The sequence below is a fragment of the Coenobita brevimanus genome, chromosome 62 (genome assembly GCF_032717465.1).
Source record: "Coenobita brevimanus isolate Jiangsu-jjx chromosome 62, ASM3271746v2, whole genome shotgun sequence".
NCBI lineage: Eukaryota > Metazoa > Arthropoda > Malacostraca > Decapoda > Coenobitidae > Coenobita > Coenobita brevimanus.
This window is the reverse complement of record NC_137015.1, coordinates 31,249,971-31,269,243: the sequence shown is the minus strand read 5'-3', so window position 1 is coordinate 31,269,243 and position 19,273 is coordinate 31,249,971. Positions and strand designations below refer to the sequence as shown.

The window sequence follows — 19,273 nt, the reverse complement described above, 5'->3', positions numbered from 1 at the left end:
TCATCCCTTTTCTGTCCGACTCTCTAATGCAAAAGTTAACCGTTACTCCCAGTCTTTCATTTATGCAACAGGTCAACTCTGGAACTGTCTCCCTCTGTCTGTATTTCCTGCTGCCTATGATCTCCAGTCTTTCAAACGCAGTGTGTCGAGGCATCTCAAAATGATCGGATCTTGAATTTGGCTCTCTATTGTATTTTGTTTTTCTCTTAGAGGGAAGCGTTACTGCAGGCTCATGGCCTTTGGTTCCTTCTTCCTCAAAAAAAAAAAAAAAAAAAAAAAAAAAAAAATCCACTATCTCCATCCTGTGTATCCTCATACATGTGAAAAATCCATTTGGTAATACATTATTCTGATTCATTACCAAACGAATTTTGCATTACCAAATTGGCCCACATTTGGTTATGAAAAATACAAAATGGTAACTTCGACAAGGGAGGGGTGGAGGGAGGAGGAAGGAAAGAGTGAAGGGGCCATGGTGTAAACCAGCTGTTCAGCGCCGCGTGGCAATTTCAAATTACAGGTGGGAAAAAATTCGGATTTTGGGAGGATTTTTTTCTTTTTTGGCCATTTTTGGGTTCCTAAGGTCCAGGCCCACAATGTCTGGCAAGTGGGGTGTCCGGAAAGTTGGTGTCAGGATAGTAAGGGGATTTCTGTACAGTACATCTATATATATATATATATATACAACAAATTACAAATAATAGAAAATAATAATAAATAAAAGTAAGTAAGTTGGTATGCTGTTTTATTTAAATATCTCAATATTTTTCAGTCATTCCCAAAAATATATGCAAATGGTTTGAACTTGCGCTTTGCGACACTGTACAAGCTAAATATTTGTCAGATTGCGCATTTGCACTTGCACAAGGTAGTGAACTGTGGATTGCGCTTGCGCAAGGTCCTTCTTCGTTTGCGCTGCCCTGCCCACCACTGTATATACATATATATATATATATAATATATATACTGTATTTATACTATATATATATATATATATATATATATATATATATATATATATATATATATATATATATATATATATATATATATATATATATATTGCCACCGCTTGCATAACATGGGAATATTGTACCCTGAAGCTCCTACTTTATGAGCCTTCTGCATTATAAGGCCATATACTTACTTGTTAAATGGTTTCATGGTATCCAAGCCAGCCCCAAGTTCACCTTTTGGGGAAATTTTCAGGTTTGTTTTCCAGGATATTTGCCTACCTAATAGACTTCATTACATACAAACACTAGAGGATTCCCCACCTTGAATGGAAGAGGTTGTGGGATTGCTGGGGGAAGGTGGAGTTGGGTTCCGTGGCCAAAAAAAAGAGCAAAGATCACACAGAGCAAAAGTGCAGCCAGTGTGGGGAAAGGGTAGGCTCAACTAGGGCAGGAATGCTTGGTGGACTGTGACGATGCCCTGTGCAGGAATGTGACAGCCATATGTCATAGGCTGATGCAACTCACACTATGACTATCAGTGGCTGCGTTATGTCTGTTCCCACCGCAATATGACCCTAGTTTGACGCATTATGATTGTTTGGACCATAATTTGGGGCCTCTGGCCATGTTATGTCTATCATTGCCGTGTAGTACAGTGTTAAAAAAATGGATAGCTTCCTCCACCTGCATTATGTCTATCATTTTTGCATTGTGATTAAATTATGGCTTCAAAGTTTGCCTTCCGTGTTATGTGAGTTTCATGCTATAGGGTCACGCATTACGCGAATGGTGACCGTATATATGAATAATGGATAACAAAATTTTGCCCTAGATGTGCAGTGATCATTTTGCCTTATTTTATACCTTGAGAAGACTCCACATCACTCCATTATTTTGCTATAAGGTTACCACCCTGCATTATAATTGGTGTCCTGAGTTACAAGAACCATTAAAGTTTGTCACTCAGTGCAAAGTCACATGACATGGAAATAAGGGGATAAAAGTGATAGGATAAATGTTAGAAGTAGGAAAAAAATGATAAAGGTGAAAGAAGTAAGCAGCTCTAAATTAAGTGAGTGGATGAGGGTCACTACCACCTACCACATCAAGGTACTCCACTGCAACTACTGTTAGTACTGTTATTACATGATGTTTGCTTTAGCTATTATATTCTTACATTCTAAAATTCTAAAATGAAACATTTCAGATCTGAGAGTTTAATACTCAATCAACAATTCAGTCACACTAACTAGAACCTTAAAGCAACTCAATCCAGAACCTTCTCCCACAAAAAATATATATATATATATTGTAGAAGCAATTATTATAATGAAAATTTTTAAGTTAAAAAAAGCCCACTTGTCCATTCTATAAATTTTTTGCCTGCCCTCTTCCTTGTACAGTATACATTCTCAAATATCACCTCTTCATTATAACTTTTGAACTCACCTCAAAGTACTGCCAATCTCCATTCTCTTCTTCCTCCTCCCCTTCCTCGCCCTCCATATTCTCTTCCCTTCTTCTCTTTTCTCTTCGATACTGGTCAAGTAATTCATTCCATCTCTTCTGAACATGCTGGAAACTGAAGTTCCATCCATTTTTAGCTAACTGGCTCTGAACTTCGCTAAGTGCATCTAAGTGGGTTGATGGATGGGTCAGGCGGGATAACCTTGGTCGAATGTAATCAATCATGAGACAAGTGGCCGTATAGGAGAAGAATGGAGATCCTGGGTGGTTGGGAAAGGGCTAGATGTTAGTTCTGGTTCAATTCTCTGACTGCAATGATTACATCTATATGGTCAGGTTAACACTATTCAGTCATTCATCAACTAATCCAGTGTTGCCCCATGAGGCACGAAGAAGCCCAGGGCTAGGCAAGTTGGTCCTGACATTTTAGGTGAGAGTGACCAGCCTCACTCATCCCCGGGTGGCATTACCTGAGCATTCTAAATAAATGTGATGGGTAGGATCTACAGAAATAAAGAGTAAAAAGCACAAAAGAACTATTAGGTAAATCTGGTGAAGAGGCAACTTACTTGTTCATTCAGTATTCAATATTATCAGAAATCTCAGCTCCACCTCATAAGCAAATCACCAACACTTCCTATTATATAATGAAGGTAGGCAGAACTGAGGGCGTGGCAGACATCAGATGTTGATGATACCAAAACACTCCAGTCCAGGACCAAATTGGGGCATGGAAAGTCAGTCATGAGCCTACTAATATGCAGTATGTATTCATTAATGACATATCAACTAGATCTACCATTATCATCACTGCAACTCTTTTTCCCATTCACAGGTGAGGCAAGGCAGGGTAAAAAAAATATATTAAATAAAATAACACACACACACAAACATGAATCAATTAATAAAACACAGGGACAAATAATCAACAGCACGTCCAATAAAATGGGCCCCACACTCATTTATTCACCATTCAAGCCCCCAGAATCCTTTCTCTACCTCATAGTCATACCTTTACACACACGTGCTTCATAATTACCTACTATGCAAAATCAGTCCAATAACAATCAAGTTAAAAAGGGAAGCCAAGCCTTTACTGTGCACTTCTCCAAACATATGACTGACTGTAAATATATATATATTGTGTAAGTTTAAGTACCGCCTGGCAGATACACAGGAAGACTTGCTTGAGGTGCTGGAGGTGGTCGGCCCATGTCCAGCTGAAAATAAGTACATCGTCCAGGTATGCCAGGCAGATTTTCCAGGTGAGGCCACTGAGGACTGACTCCATTAGTCGGGAAAACGTGGCAGGGGCGTTGCAGAGTCCGAATGGGAGAATGTTGAATGCATAATGTTTACCATTACTGGTGGAGAAGGCTGTCTTTCCTCGGTCCTCTGGGTGTACAGGGACTTGCCAATATCCTGACTAGGTCAAAGATGGAGAACCAGGATGCCTCGTATAGGGAGTCAAGGGAGTCGTCTATCTTGGGTAGAGGGGTGGCGTCCTTGGTGGTCACGTCATTTAGTTGTCTGTAGTCCACACAGAAATGCATGGTGCCGTCATTTTTTTTTTAACCAGGACGACTGGCGAGGACCACAGGCTGATGGGTGGGGATATGACCCTGGCATCAGGCATTTCCTGGACCTGCTGGTCTTCTTCAGCCCGTTGTTTGGGGTTTTTCTGTCGTGATGGTTGATAAATGGGTGGTCCTGTGGTGTGGATCTCATGCGTCAGGTATGTGGTGTGGCCGATGTCTGCTGGTCCTGATGAAAATAGGTCTTGGAAGTCCAGGAGGAGGTGTCAGAGGCTGTCAGTTTGGTGAGGTGAGAGGTGTTAAGGTAGGGGGGGTAGGGTGGCAGGGGAAGAGGGGGGTTTTCACAAGGCTTGGCCTCCTCCATTTCTCCAACCATTAATTCTCTAGGAAGGGTGAGGGGGTGATTGAGATGTTGGCGAAGCGTACTGCTCCGAGGTGTGTGTGGAGGGGGGGCAGGAAGGTGGGTGATGGTAGGCAGGAGGAGAAGGCCCCAGGTGGTAGGCTAGGGGAGAACAAGATGGAGGTTCTGGTGGGTCTGTTCGGGTGTAGCAAGGCCTCGTGCTGGAGGGGAGATGGTCAGGGAGGAGGTGATGGTTGCAGGGTAGGAAGGTGGGGTGTGGAGGAGCAGGGGAGGGGGGTTCGGGGGCACAGTGGAGGACATGGAGGGAGGGAGGGAGGTAGGGTGAGGGGGGGGATGGGGGTGTGCACATGCAGAGTGGCTAGGAGGCGGGGTCTGGAGGCTTCTGAAAATGGAGACGTCATTTGTGACAGTCGATGCTGGTGCGTAGCTTCTTTAGAAGGTCCAGTCCCAAGCAGCCATCATAGGCACAGCAGGTCGAGTCGAAAATGATGAATCTGTGTTTGGTGGATGCTTGTTGGTGGGTATCAGCGCATAGGGCCCGGGTTTCCCCATTTATTGGCAGTGGGCCCTCCCCCACATCTACGAGGTAAGCTGAGTTGGGGAGAAGCAGGCTGAAAGCTGAGGTGTGGCATGAGTAGAAATGGCTGTAGAGGCAAAATCTGGTCGCTCCTGTGTCAACAAGTAGCTTCGCTTTTACCCCATTCAATCTCATCTTGTCATAGACTGGGGGGTGATATTTCTGTGAGATGGTCCCCACAACCGAGGGGAGGTGCGGGGGCGGTCCTAAAAATCCAGCTGTTGTGGGGCGTCTTCCTCCTCGGGCTCCACTTCCCCGGGGTCGTTGTAGTCAGTAGGCGAGGAGTCGTCCTCGGCGCCCTCGTCGTCTAGTGAGGAGACTTTGCGGCGCCCTTGGGTGGTTGTCCTGCACCAAGCAGCCTTCAGCTGCTCAAGGATGTCATGGAGGGGGCAGCTGCGGCTGCAGGTGGAGAATTCCCACAGGTTGATAATCAGATTCGTATTCTTCTTAGGGCTGGGGCATCTCCTGGTAGGGGGTGCTCTGGGTATGGTGGGTGTTGTTGAAGGGCTTGTTGGGTGGAGGGCATCTGTGGTTTTTGGTGTGGTGTCATCCTCTGGGTGGGGAACTTGCTGACTGCACCGATGTGCTGGGGGTGAAGCGGGCGGCTAGGAGGTGCCGCATGAGCTGTACATCCTTGTCAAGGTCTCCTGATGGGTTGTATATGGTAAAATGCTCCCTTGTGGTGCTGGGGAGTATCCTCGGATCCTCAACAACATATTAAATATATGTTGTTCCCAGGTGGCTGCATCGGTCTCCGGGTAAGCGGTGGTGACGAGTTGCCTGGCTTGGATAAGTGTGTCGTCCAGGTTGCCATTGTACAGTAGGTGAGGGCATCGAGCTGAGACAGAGCTATGACTTTCCCAAAGGATGGCGTGACTGCTTGAGTCACGATTTGGGTAAATTGCGCCCAAGTTAAATCCGGGACGATCTTGGAGGCAATACTTGATGCTGTCTTGCCCAGGTGCAGCAGGGTAACTGCTATTTTCTCCCCGTCGTGGTCAAAACCTATATCCAGTAGTGGCTTAACCACGGACAGGTATATATTAATATCGTACTGTTCAGGGTCAAACTTTGGTAACAGCACGTGTGGTCTGGCCGCCATTTTGTTAAACTTCCCTTATGTTCCTCCTTGTACTATGACCAGATCAAGAACCACCACTAGCCACCAGTGTTATGCTACGTGTTCTATGGTCGACTTCTCGTCCTCAGAACATGAGCTACTGAGTTGGGATTCCTTTTCGAGACCAGGTTGAGAATACATAACAAGTGGAAAAGGGCATAAAAACTCGAGTCAACCAACCTTACACGTATATTATCTTAATTACAACAAAGAACAGATTACAATAACAATATTACACACTGGTTAGGTCAGGGGACACAATAGGGCCAGCAGACTCTGGCCCAGGCTGTTGTGGTCTTGGGATGCTTACAGGTGTCGCCCAGGTGTGGGAGGAATGTTGTTAGGTTTGCCCTCCCGCACGAGGCACGGGACTACTGCCAAGGGCTGGGGCATCCGGACTGGGCTGCTGGTCGGCGTGGAGGGAGGCCCTTCCCTAGTGAGGCCCCGGTGGGAAAGGTAGCCCTCTGGAGTGAGACCGAACAAGGCAAGCAGACAGGCTTGCCTTCGCCTACTCCTGGAGGAGGACCGCTTGCTGGTGGGGCTGGGGAGGTCACCGGAGTCCTGGCGGTGCCCCTGGACATCTGAGGGCTGCAGTCTCTCTTGGGTCGAGTCGCCATCAGGAGCTGCCTGCGGCGTCCCTTCCCCGTGGATTCTGACAGTGAGGGGCATTGTCCAGTGCTGGCTGCAGGTCACTGACTCCCAGGCTCACGACAGGACCTCACCAGAGCTCCTCCAGCTGCAACTCCTCCTGGGAACTGCGCCTGTGGGGAGAGAGAGAAGAGTGTCCTGCTTGGCCTCTGGGTGGGTGGTGCAGTGAGCAAGGGACATCCTCTGAAGGGGTAGTCGCAAAGGCAGTGGACGAGGGACGTACAGTGGCCGTTCCCTCCTTCCCAATGCAGACGGTGACCGTCGTCGTGGTTCCACATGCCCCTGAGACAGCAGATAAAGGGTGTACGGTGGCCGTCCCTTCCTTCCCGGTGCAGACAGTGGCCGTCACCGGGGTCCTACTCACTGAAGTGGTGGCAGACAAAAGACATACATTGGCCGTCCCTTCCTTCCTGGTGCGAACAGTGGCCATCACCGCAGTTCTGCCCTTCTCTGGAGCCACAGCAGGGAGACATACGGTGGCCGTTCTCTCCTCAGTGTGGACAGTGGCTGTCGCCACGGTGCTGTTCCCAAGAGTGGCTGCAGGCGAAGGGCGTATGGTGGCCTTCACGGCGGTTCCTTTCCCAGGAGTGGCTGCAAGTGAAGAGTGTACGGTGGCTGTCCTTTCCTTCCTGGTGTGGACGGTGGCCATCACTGCGGTCCTGCAGCAGAAGAGCGTATGGTGGCCGTCTTTTCCTTCCCAACGTGGACGGTGACCGTCGTCGCGGTGCTGCCAGGGACTGTATTATTACAAGTCCCACCCTGATCCTGGCGAGGGCTGCCCCGGCTGTAGAGTAGTCTGCCACGGCAGCGTTCCTGCTCCTGGCTCCGTTGAGGGGAAGAGGGGAGGAAGGTTGTAGGGGATGTAGGCCCGTCCTGACTGGGCCTTATATGCGCCTCCCCGTGGTCTCCCCCTGGGGTGGGTGTTTCAACACTCAGTCCATAGCTCCTCCATGGGGTGGGTATTGCATCACCCCTACCAGGGTCTCCCGTTGGGGTGGGTATTTCATATACTGTATATTATATGAGGCACCCCGAGCCAGAGGGACAACCATGCATTTTGCTTATTTGCTTTGACATCTAATTTCCAAACTGTAATATACTTTAAACATGTCACGTTTACCACCATTTTAATCGTCTTGGCTAGCACTTTCAAGCTAAACAGTAAAATGCAAGTAAGTATAATTTTACCAATGTATAATTAGCCATGTCAAAGTTTAACAACTAATTACCGAAAATAAGCAAAATACTGTACACGGTCGCCCCTCTGGCTTGGAACGCCTCATATATATACACATATACAGTAATCCCTCCACTATCCAATGTAATAGAGCCAAAGGCATGTCCGGAAAGTGGTCCCGTCCAGAAAGTGGGCCTCTGACTGCTGGACTGGTACTTATGACCCTAACCCAGCCTAACTTTGAAAGACACCTAAATAACTCCCTACCTGACATGCATAACACTTATTTGAACCTACTGAAGACCCTATTCACACCAATAATGGACATAAAGCACGAAATAAATGAAAAGAAACCAGAGAATAAGGAATTAGATATATGGAAAATACTTAGGCCTGGCAGTGTACAGGGTACTGTACTTACAGCACGTCTTTGGCCGCCTCCTCGAACTCTCTAAGACTTTGGTAGTTGTGAAAATGCTCTTGATGCACGTACAGTAATCCAGTGTTGTGCTACACTCAGTTCTTTGCACTGTGAGTTATAATTGTTTAACACTACACATTCCTCTTAATTGAACCAAGCCAATTTCAACCACCACTTTGCACTCCACAGTTAATCCTTTGCACTTTAAATTCTCATTTCTTAACACTGCACAACACTGTAAATTCCCATGTGGTCTAGTGGCAAGGTATTGCTGTTAATTCACTGTTTATTCATAAAAAACGAGCATGTGCAGCATCCATAATGATGGACGTCTTCCCTGAACGAAGGTTAGGCAGTAACTGAGGACAGGGTTGCCAGATCTGAACTTGGCCATATTACCAAACTCCTTAATTTTCATTACCAAATTTAACTTTTCATTACCAAATTCTTAAAGGACGCATTTATTCCTCACTAATTATACAGTATGTACAATGGAAATAATCACTCTTCTTATAATCAGCAGCATGTTTATTTTTGCACTATGTATGCTAGCAGATTAATTAAAGAATGCAGACAGTCCACCATCTCCATTCTCTATATCTTAATACATGTGAAAAATCTGTTTGGTAATGGATCATGCTGATTCATCAAAAACCAAACTTTTCAGTACCAAATTGGCCCACATTTGGTAATGAAAAATACCAAATGGCAACCATGACTAGGGAGGGGGGAAGGGGGAGGCAGGAAGGGGTGAAGGGGCATGGTGTAAACAGCTGTTTGGCGCGGCGCGGTGCAGCACGGCAATTTCAAATTACGGGTGGGAAAAAAATAGGATTTTGTGGGGATTTTTTTTTTTTTTTTTTTTTTTTTGGCTATTTTTGGGTTTTGAAGGTTCAGGCCCACAATGTCCGGTAAGTGGGCAGTCTGGAAAGTGGGCGTCCGGAAAGTACAGGGATTATTGTATATAGGTATATATATAAGGCAAAGTGGGCACACGTAGAAGAAGAACAGAAAGAAGTGGTCAGCTTAAGAGAGATCATCCAGGAAGAAAGGGAAATGAACAAGAAAGAAATGGAAGAAAATGTAGTGAAAATACTGAAGAAAAAAGAGAAAATAGGGAGAGAAACTGTAGAAAGGAACAGATGTGTGGTAGTATTTGGAAACAGGGAAGAGGAAGAATAGGTTAGGTTCGTAAGACTCGAGAGAGACACGAACATGGTGAGAGGAATATTAGGCAAGATTGACCCCGAAGGAGACAAGTGGGTAAAAGAAACTGAGGAAGTAAGGAGGATAGGGCCTTATAAGAAAGGGGAAACAAGACCAATGAGAGTCAAATTTACATCAGAAAGTGTAATAAATGAGATACTTAAAGTGACCTGGAAATTAAGCAAAAGAGGCGGGGATGGAAAATATTATAATAAAAAAGATCTGAATGAAGAAGAAAGAGAAGTTTTAAAATCATTAAAGGAAGAAGTAAAGGAAAAAAATGATAAGAGGACAGAGGAAGAATGTAATACTTTTTTTTGGAGAGTATTGGATATGAAAGTAAGGAAATGGTATTTAAGGAAATAGAAGTGAAGGAAACTAGGGGGGATGGTTATGAAAGATCAGAAGTTGAGGAAGTGGTACGGACAGAGAGTAGGAGAGAAGAGGGTATTAAAAAAGTCAAAAATAATTTGAAGGTGATATATACTAATGTTGATGGTTTCATATCGACAAGGATCGAAATTAATGATTTCTTGAGAGAACATGAACCTGATGTCATGTGCTTTGTAGAGACCAAATTAAGAGAAGATATTGATGTTCATTTGGGAGATGGTAAATACAAACTATGGAGAAAAGACAGAAAAGAAAAAAAGGGAGGAGGAGTGATGATAGCAGTGAAGAACAACATAAATGTAGATACTGTGGAAATGGGAGAAGGCAGGGCTGAAGTGATATATATGAAATTAGAAACTGGAGAGAATGTTAAGAGAGATATGGCGGTAGTGTATGTTCCCCCAAAGACGAGAGCATGGAAGGATGACGAATACCATGAGATGTTGTCAGATATGGCTAGCTACTTGCAAAAAATAATTGAGAAAAGCAATAATATAATTTTGGTGGGTGACTTTAATTGTAAAGAGGTGAACTGGGAGGAATGGTACTCGGGAGGCGGCGAGGATTCGTGGGGCACTATGTTATTAAATATAATAATGAATAATGTGATGACGCAATGGGTCAAAGAAGAGACACGGTTTCGAGGTGAGGACACACCAGCAAGGTTAGATTTACTATTCACCAAAGAACCCGATGTAATAGAATCATTGGAATATCTCTGTCCTTTGGGAAAAAGTGATCACGTGGTCATTGAGTTCCAGATGTTAATAGGAAACGTCGAGCCAAGAGACGACCTTCATAGACAGGGAAGATACAACTTTGGCAAAGCAAATTTTACAGGATTAAGAAACTTTTTTGAAAATGCGGATTGGAGAAAATTCAGAGAAACAAGAGAGATACAGAGGAAGTGGGATATCTTTCTAGACCTCTATAATTTGAGAGTGGAAAAATTTGTACCAAGAGTAAGAGGGAAAGAAAACAGGAAAAATGAGTGGTTTAATAGAAGGTGTATGATAGCAAAAAAAGAGAGAGATAAGGCGTGGAACAATTGGAGAAAGATAGGTAGCGACAGAACAAAGGAAGAATATAAAAGAACAAGAAATGAATACACAAGAATACGTAGAGAAGAAGAAAGGAATTTTCATTCATTCATTCATTGCCAGACGCCATGTATCCCAGACAGGGTGGCCAAGGGCTTAGAGTTAATTGTTTTACGGGGAGGGGCACTAATCCTCCACCAACCCCACTTGAAGGAATTTTGAAAAAGGTATAATTGACAAATGCAAGGATGAACCCAAACTGTTTTATAGATTTGTTAATGGCAAACTGAAACAAAAGGAAGGAATCACCAAGCTGAAAGTAGAAGGAGAGGTCTTTAACCCCTACACCGCGGGCTTGTTTACCAATAACTTGCGTGTGCCGCGGGGTTATTTGGGCTCCGACAGACTCTCAAAAAATATTTGCCAAAAATCAGTTATTAGTCCTAGAATAATAAAATTATATATGCTTATGGCACATACCTTCAGCTTTCTCCTGGAATGATTGTTGAGCCTTCGTCGGTTACCGTAGGACTTGTGGAGACCTCTGAAGTAGGGTAACGAAGTCTCCACTTTACACTTCCCGACAACCCGTAATATGATTACCACAGCCAGATACAAACACTATAAACACTATTCTACAATTTTCAAGTAGTTTGGGATCCATACTAAAAAAAAAAACACTGTGAAAGCAATGGAAATTACGAGCGCGTCTGATCGTCGCACTGGCACTAGTTCGCTCTTGGTAGTCTGTCATTTATTATTCATAAAACCCCTCACACTTTATATTTCTATTACTATATAACACTTATATATATCTATAGTCTTTATCCATAAGTTTCCTTCAGTAGTATTAGTTTATTGTCACTGTAGGGATTCAATTTCTTTCAGTAAAATACGTAGCATTCACTTTCTCGTCCTGTATACTGGCATTGAGAGTGAATGTCACTTTCATCTTCACTCTCATAACTCATAGCATTCAGACATGCTAGAGTGAAACTTTCACTTTCATTACTCCTAGGGTATATACTCGTATTCTTATAATACTACTCATTTACATTTCTATTTACGTTCTCTATTTTATTTACATTATTTACATTTCTATTTTATTTACACTGTTGTGCACTGTCACTTGAAATAACTTATAAAACTATTTTCCATTGTTCACGTATATTTACATTCATTACTTTCACTTGCTGTTTACACATTATTTACACATTATTTACAATTCCACTTGCACTGTTTTACTCAATAGAAAGATCGTAGTCACTCTTTTATCAATTGTCAGCCCTTTACCTCTTTCCACACGAGGTTTAATAGGGGGTAAAGGTCACAGGGCCATTTGCATGGGGGTGAAAAAAGGCCTTGAAGTCAGCAAGAAGAAACATACGTACTCTCGCTTCGGAAGTTGAGAGAGAACTGAGTGATAACGGAGGACCACCAGCGTAGAGGCCTGCTAGGGGTTATTCAGAGTTACCAATATTACTTCTTGAAACAGCTAAGTCTAGCACTGATATGATTGGCAGGAAATCTAGACAATACATTATAAATTTGGTAGTTCTAGGTGAATGTAAATATCACTTAGGTTGCTCCCTTCCCTCCTTACATGTATATTTATTACGAAAACAGATTAGAGGCCTACTTAGGAGATATATATATTCAGAGCTACCAATGTTATATCTTGAAACAGCTTTGTCTAGCACTGATATGATTGGCAGGAAATCTAGACAATACATTATAAATTAGGTAGTTCCAGGTGAATGTAAATATCACTTAGGGTTCTCCCTTCCCTCTTTACATGTATATTTATTACGAAAATAGATTATAGGGCATATTTCAAGGGGAAAAAAACAGCGAAAATTAGCGAACGAGTGCACGTGAGGTGTTGTCAGGTGATAATTAGCCAATTCCAGGTGTATGGCACTCTCACTTACCTTATTTCTTTCTTGTATATATTATTTGGTATAAGAATAGGACATAGGGCTTATTTCAATGGATGAAATCAGTGAAAAATTCCAGGGAAGATTTACTTAGCGTAGCACGGCCGGGCAGGCGAGAGGATAGGGTAATGGAGGGGGGGTAGGGAGGGGAGTCAAGAACGGGGAGAAATGGCTAAATTGTCAACAATGGATAGGAGTACAGATGAGATTAGGAGTGCTGACTAGTGTTGGACATTGGCAGTACCGATAGATGATACAAGCCCCCACTTGGAAGCCCGGGTGAATTCAAAATAACACAGAATCACAAAAGCGACGCCCCGCGGTATGATCCCTTGCTCCCAAGCGTCACGAAAGTGACGCCCCGCGGTTAAGGGGTTAAGGATGCGGCAATGCAAGCAGAAATAATGAACAAACGTTTCCAGTCAGTTTTCACTAAAGAAAAGGAGCTGGTGCAAGGGGAGGGAGTGATTAGAAATGTTCCGGTGATGAAAGATATAAAAGTGGAAGTACAGGAAGTGTATAAATTACTGGAAACTCAAGATGTAAGGAAAGCCCCAGGACCTGATGGAATTTCTAATTGGGTACTGAAGGAATGCAGAGAACAACTGGTGGATAAAATTCACAGCTGATTTGTATGCTCACTGGAAGAGAGGAAAGTGCCAAAAGAATGGAAGAGGGCAAATGTGGTACCAATTTACAAGGGAGGAAACAGGGAAGAACCCCTGAATTATAGACCAGTGTCTCTAACCAGCATGGTCGCAAAATTGTGTGAGAGAATCCTGAAAGACAGATGGATAAAATATCTGGAAGAGATGAATATTTTGGCTGAATGTCAGTTTGGATTCAGAAGTGGAAGGTCATGTGTTTCAAACTTGTTGAGCTTTTACTCACGAGCGATTGATGTGGTACAGGAGAGAGATGGTTGGGTGGATTGTGTGTACTTAGACTTAGAGAAGGCCTTTGACAAGGTACCTCATAAGAGACTAATGTGGAAACTAGAATATATAGGAGGACTAAAGGGGAAACTTCTGGAATGGATGAGAGACTTTTTGAGAGACAGACAAAACTATCTATCTATCTATTGCCAGACGCCTCAATCCCGTTTGGGGTGGCCACAAACAAATCGCCTCCAAGTCGCCCTGTCCCCCGCCATTTCACTGCCCTGCTCCCAACTCACACCCCCCTCTCTCATATACCTCTCCACCCCATCCCTCCATCTCATCCTCGGCCTCCCTATCCCTCTTCCCCCCTCCACCTCACTCACATACACTCTCTTCGTCAGTCTTTAACCCTCCATCCTCTCCACATGGCCAAACCACCTCAGTGTGTTCCTCATAACGCTTCCTATCACATCCACATCCACACCACAACACTCCTTTATATCCTCATTCGTCAGCCTGTCTCTCCACGTGACTCCACAGGCTCCTCTTAAATAACTCATTTCCACTGCTCTCACTCTTGACTTGTGTCCTTCCAACAATGTCCAAGCTTCACTTCCGTACGTTAGAGCTGGTATCACAATACTGTCATGTAGTAACTTTTTCACTTCCATGCTCACTTCCCTGTTTCTTATCACTGCTTTCAAGGAACCAGCAACCTTTCTTCCCTGCTGTACCCTTTCAAGCACTTCACCCTCCAAACCTCCATCCTTACTCATCACACTACCCAAATATTTAAACGTACTCACATTTTCCAATTCCTCACCATCCAACCTCGCTGTACATTCACTAACTTCACCTCTCTCAAAGACCATCACTTTACTCTTCCCTACATTCACCTTTAGATTCCGTTTCTTACACACTCTCTCAAACTCATCCACCAAGCCTTGCAGCTCCCCTTCGTCTTCACTCAACAACACAGTATCATCTGCAAACAACAGTACAGGGAGTTTCCAAACACTATCCTCTCTCACCAGGGCCACTCCAACATCCACTACCCTACCTTGTACCTCTTTTATTACCCCATCCATGTACAGATTGAACAACCATGGAGACATGACACATCCCTGTTTCAAACCAACTTTCAAAGAGAAAAATTCACTTAGTTCACCATCCACGTGCACTGCAGCCTTCGCACCATTGTACATACTCTTCACAGCATTCAACAACTTCCCATCTACTCCATATATTCTTAACACTTTCCACAATCCTTGTCTATCCACCCTGTCATATGCTTTCTCCAAATCCATGAAAGCCGCATACAACTTCTTTCCCTTCTCTAGAAACTTTTCCACTAAAGATCTAAGAATGAATATCTGATCTACACAACCTCTTCCCTTCCTAAAGCCTCCCTGTTCTTCTCCAACTAATTTCTCTGTTCTTTCTCTAACTCTGTCTATAAGTATCCTACCATACACTTTTCCCATTATACTAAGAAGACAAATGACCCTATGATTACCACACACTTCTTTTTCCCCTTTTCCTTTGTACAAGGGAATAATTATACCTGACTTCCAATCCTCCGGGACTCTACCTTCCTCCCAGGCCAATCTGCACATCTTCCACATCCATTCTACTACTATCTCTCCCCCATGCTTCAGCATTTCACCACACACTCCATCAATTCCTGGGGCTTTCCCCGATTTAACTTTCTTCATTGCTTCCACAACTTCTATCCTACTGATTTCTTCCTGTCTTCTCACCTCCCTCCTTCTCCCAGCCATTCCCCAGCCACTTATACTCGCATTACTTCCATCCTCTACGTTCAACAATTCCTTAAAGTGTTCTCTCCATCTGCTCACTTTTTCTCCCTTCTCCACTAGTAATCTACCATTTTTATCTTTCACTCCCCTGCTAACTTCACTTCCACCCTGTCTTACTCTTTTCACTTCTCTCCAGAACATTTTCTTACAGTCCCTCCACTTTACACTCAAATTCCTTCCAAATTCCTCATCCACTCTCTTCTTACTCTCTCTTACTAATCTGTTCACCTCTCTCTTCCTTTCCACACATAACTCTCTCTTCCGCCTCTCAACTTCTTCCACGCCCCTATTTCTCATCCATTCATTGTATGCTTTCTTCTTTTGTGCCACAGCCTGTTTCACCTCTTCAGTCCACCACGCTGTTCCTTGCACCCCCCTCCGTCTTCTCTTCCTTCCACACACCACATCACATGCTGCACATATTTCTTCTGTAAATATCTTACACATACCTTCCACGTCTCCCATCTGCTCCAATTCATATTTGCCCAATCGTTCCTCCACTTCTCTCTCATACTCTGCCTTTTTCTCATCCTCTTGTAACCTTTCCACTCTCCTTGCAACTACTCCTTCCTCTCGTCTTTCTCTTCTTCTATTCCTCCATCTTACTTGCATCCTAATTCTGGCCACCACCAAGTAGTAGTCAGAAAGTCCACTCCCTCAACCTCTATACACTCTTGCATCCTTTACACATCTTCGCATCCTTTCATCCACACACACATAATCAATCATTGCCTTCCTTTCATTCAGTTCACCACCCACCCTTCTCATCACTCGCCATGTATACCTGTGGATCATTTTATGCCTGAAGAGGGTATTGGCTATCACCAACCCCCTCCCAGCACAAATGTCCACTAACGCAATAATAAAGGAAAAGATGTCTGGATGGAGGGAAGTAACAAGTGGAGTCCTTCAAGGCTCAGTGTTGGGGCCAGTAATGTTCCTGATTTACGTAAATGATATGGTAGATGGAGTGAACAGTTATGCAAGTCTGTTTGCTGATGATGTAAAGATCTTGAGGAAGATAGAGGTTGAGGAGGATTGTAAAATACTGTAGGAGGATTTGGATAGGATACACAATTGGAGCCGGACGTGGGAAATGAAATTTAATGTAAAGAAATGTAAAATATTGGAAATGGGCAAAAGTACCAAGAGACCATCACCGAATTATTTTTTGGGTAATGAATTAATCACAAAAAGGAGAGAAGAGAAAGATTTGGGAGTGCTGGTCCAAGATAGTTTGTCACCAGAAAAGCACATTAACAAGATAGTTGGAGAGACTTATAAGCTCTTGACTAACATAAGAGTAGCATTTCATTATATGGATGAGGAAATGATGAAAAAATTGATAGTGGCCATGATCCGCCCCAGGTTAGAATATGCAGCGGTAGTGTGGTCCCCACACAAAAAGAAAGATATAAACAAGATTGAGAGAATACAAAGAACAGCAACCAAGATGGTCCCCAGTCTGACAGACCTGTCATACAGAGAGAGGCTGGAAAAACTGGATTTGCCTTCGTTAGAGGAAAGGAGAAAGAGGGGAGACATGATTGCGGTGTTCAGGACCATGGTGGGAGTAGATAAAATTGACAAGGAAGATCTGTTTGTATGGGATAAGAGAGCAACAAGAGGACATGGAATGAAATTGAAAAAGTCAAGCTGCTTGAAGGATATCAAGAAATATAGCTTTCCTTATAGAAGTATAGACTTATGGAATAGCCTGGACAAAGAGATCGTCCAGTCTAAAAACTTAAACGAGTTTAAAGTTAAATTCAACTTATTGAGAAACAGCGACGGAAACCCACGAGCATAGTACATTCCGTGTATATCACAATTAGGTATATTAGGTAAATACTTAAATATTTGGAACGACTTAGACAAAGAGGTGGTGCATGAGAAAAACATTCATGTGTGTAAAGGTAGACTTGATAAATGTGGATATGGAGACAGGACAACACGAGCATTGCTCAATTCCTGTATACTACAAATAGGTAAATACACACACATATATATATATATATATATATATATATATATATATATATATATATATAAATATATAAATATATATATATATATATATATATATATATATATATATATATATATATATATATATAATATAAAAGCCTTATCCTAATTCACTGATAAAGTATAACTCAAATTATTTAGGCTTTCCAGCATATTTCCTACAAGCATTTCAGTGTATTTTATTTTATTTTCTTAATATTTCAGTGTATTTTCTCCTCTACATCTTATCATGCATACAGCTACCTCACCAACAAGTGTTACCTTCTACTTTCAATTCCTACACATTATTCACTTTCAACACTGTTACACTTCTGGGCACAATTTCTTCTTTTTGCATCAGCTAATACACTATGACTCAAATGAATTGTCTGGTATGTGCATGAATGACACACCTCTGAGTGTCCAAACCAGCAAAAGGATTAGTAGTAGTAGTTGTGGTAGCAGTAGTAGTAACAGTGGTGGTGGTGGTAGTAGTAGTAGTAGTAGTAGTAGTAGTAGTAGCAGTAGTAGTAGCAGTAGTAATGTAGCTTGACTCCAGTCTGTCTGGCTGAGCAGACTCATCAACCACAGGCAAGCAATTGCCCCTGCAGGGACATCTCGTGCAGTGAATTGATGTTCCCTTACAGGGGACAGCAAGGGTCTCACCCTGCACTGTGAATGAATGTCCCCTTGCAGTGGACACCATCTTGCCACAAGTGAGAAGTGAGGAAGAGTGTTGAGGTTTGGTTCCTGGATGGATCCCACATTTGCATCTCCACCCACTTAATAGGGACACCATAGTAGGCTCCATATCACCCAGTTATTTGGTTATATTGTTACCCCGCAGCATTGTAAATGGCTTCGAGGGTCACAGGAAATAATAACAATTATCACTTAGTGTACAGCCATCTTAGAGAATAAGTAGGCATCACGGCATCGACTGGATTTTTTTTTTTTTTTTGTAATGTGAGGAAGAAAGAACCAAAGGCCATGAGCCCGCAAAACTGTTCCTTCCAAGAGAAAAACACAATACAAGAGAGAGCCAAATTCAAGATCCGATCATTTCGAGATGCCTGGACACACTGCATTTTAAAGACTGAAGATCATAGGAAGCAAGAAATACAGACAGAGGGAGACAGTTCCAGAGCTGACCTGTTGCATAAATGAAGGACTGGGAGTAACGGTTAACTCTTGCATTAAAGAGTTGGACAGAAAAAGGATGAGAGTTTGCTGCTCAATGGGTGCTAGACACCTGCCATAGAGGTGGAGGAATGCATGCAGGCAGTTCAGAGGAGCAGTGACCAGGAAAGTAGCGATAGAAAAGAGATAAAGGTGCAACAGTGTGGCAAAGAGACAGAGGCTGAAGGGAGTCAGTAAGAGGAGGAGAGTTAATGAGACGAAAAGCCTTTGAGTCCACCCTATTGAGAAGAGCCGTATGTGGGGAACCTCCCCACACATGACAGTTGTACTCCACATAGGGGCAGATAAAACCTGTGTATAGAGTCAATAGTTGTGAAGGGGTATAGAAGGAACGGAGTCGGCTTAGCACACCTAATCCCTTGGAAGCAGATTTTACAAGAGACGTAATATGATCTTTCCAAGGTAAGTCCCGAGTAAATGAAACCACAAGCATGTTCAAGGATGATGCAGGATTAAGCTGAATATTATATCAGCGTATGAGTGGATAGGGTGAGATGTAAAACTTAGAAGGTCATTGATGAATAAAT

At 43.2% G+C, this 19,273-nt stretch overlaps 1 protein-coding gene across 1 annotated transcript in view; it reads right to left on the bottom strand.

Moving 5' to 3' along the window:
* LOC145404056 (uncharacterized) overlaps positions 1–19,273 on the bottom strand; it is a 259,743-nt gene that overhangs the window by 26,784 nt on the left and 213,686 nt on the right. Inside the window, exon 9 of the mRNA XM_080275658.1 lies at positions 2,406–2,683. Within this exon, the coding sequence (XP_080131784.1) occupies positions 2,406–2,683 (278 nt within the window). The remainder of the gene's footprint in view (positions 1–2,405; positions 2,684–19,273) is intronic.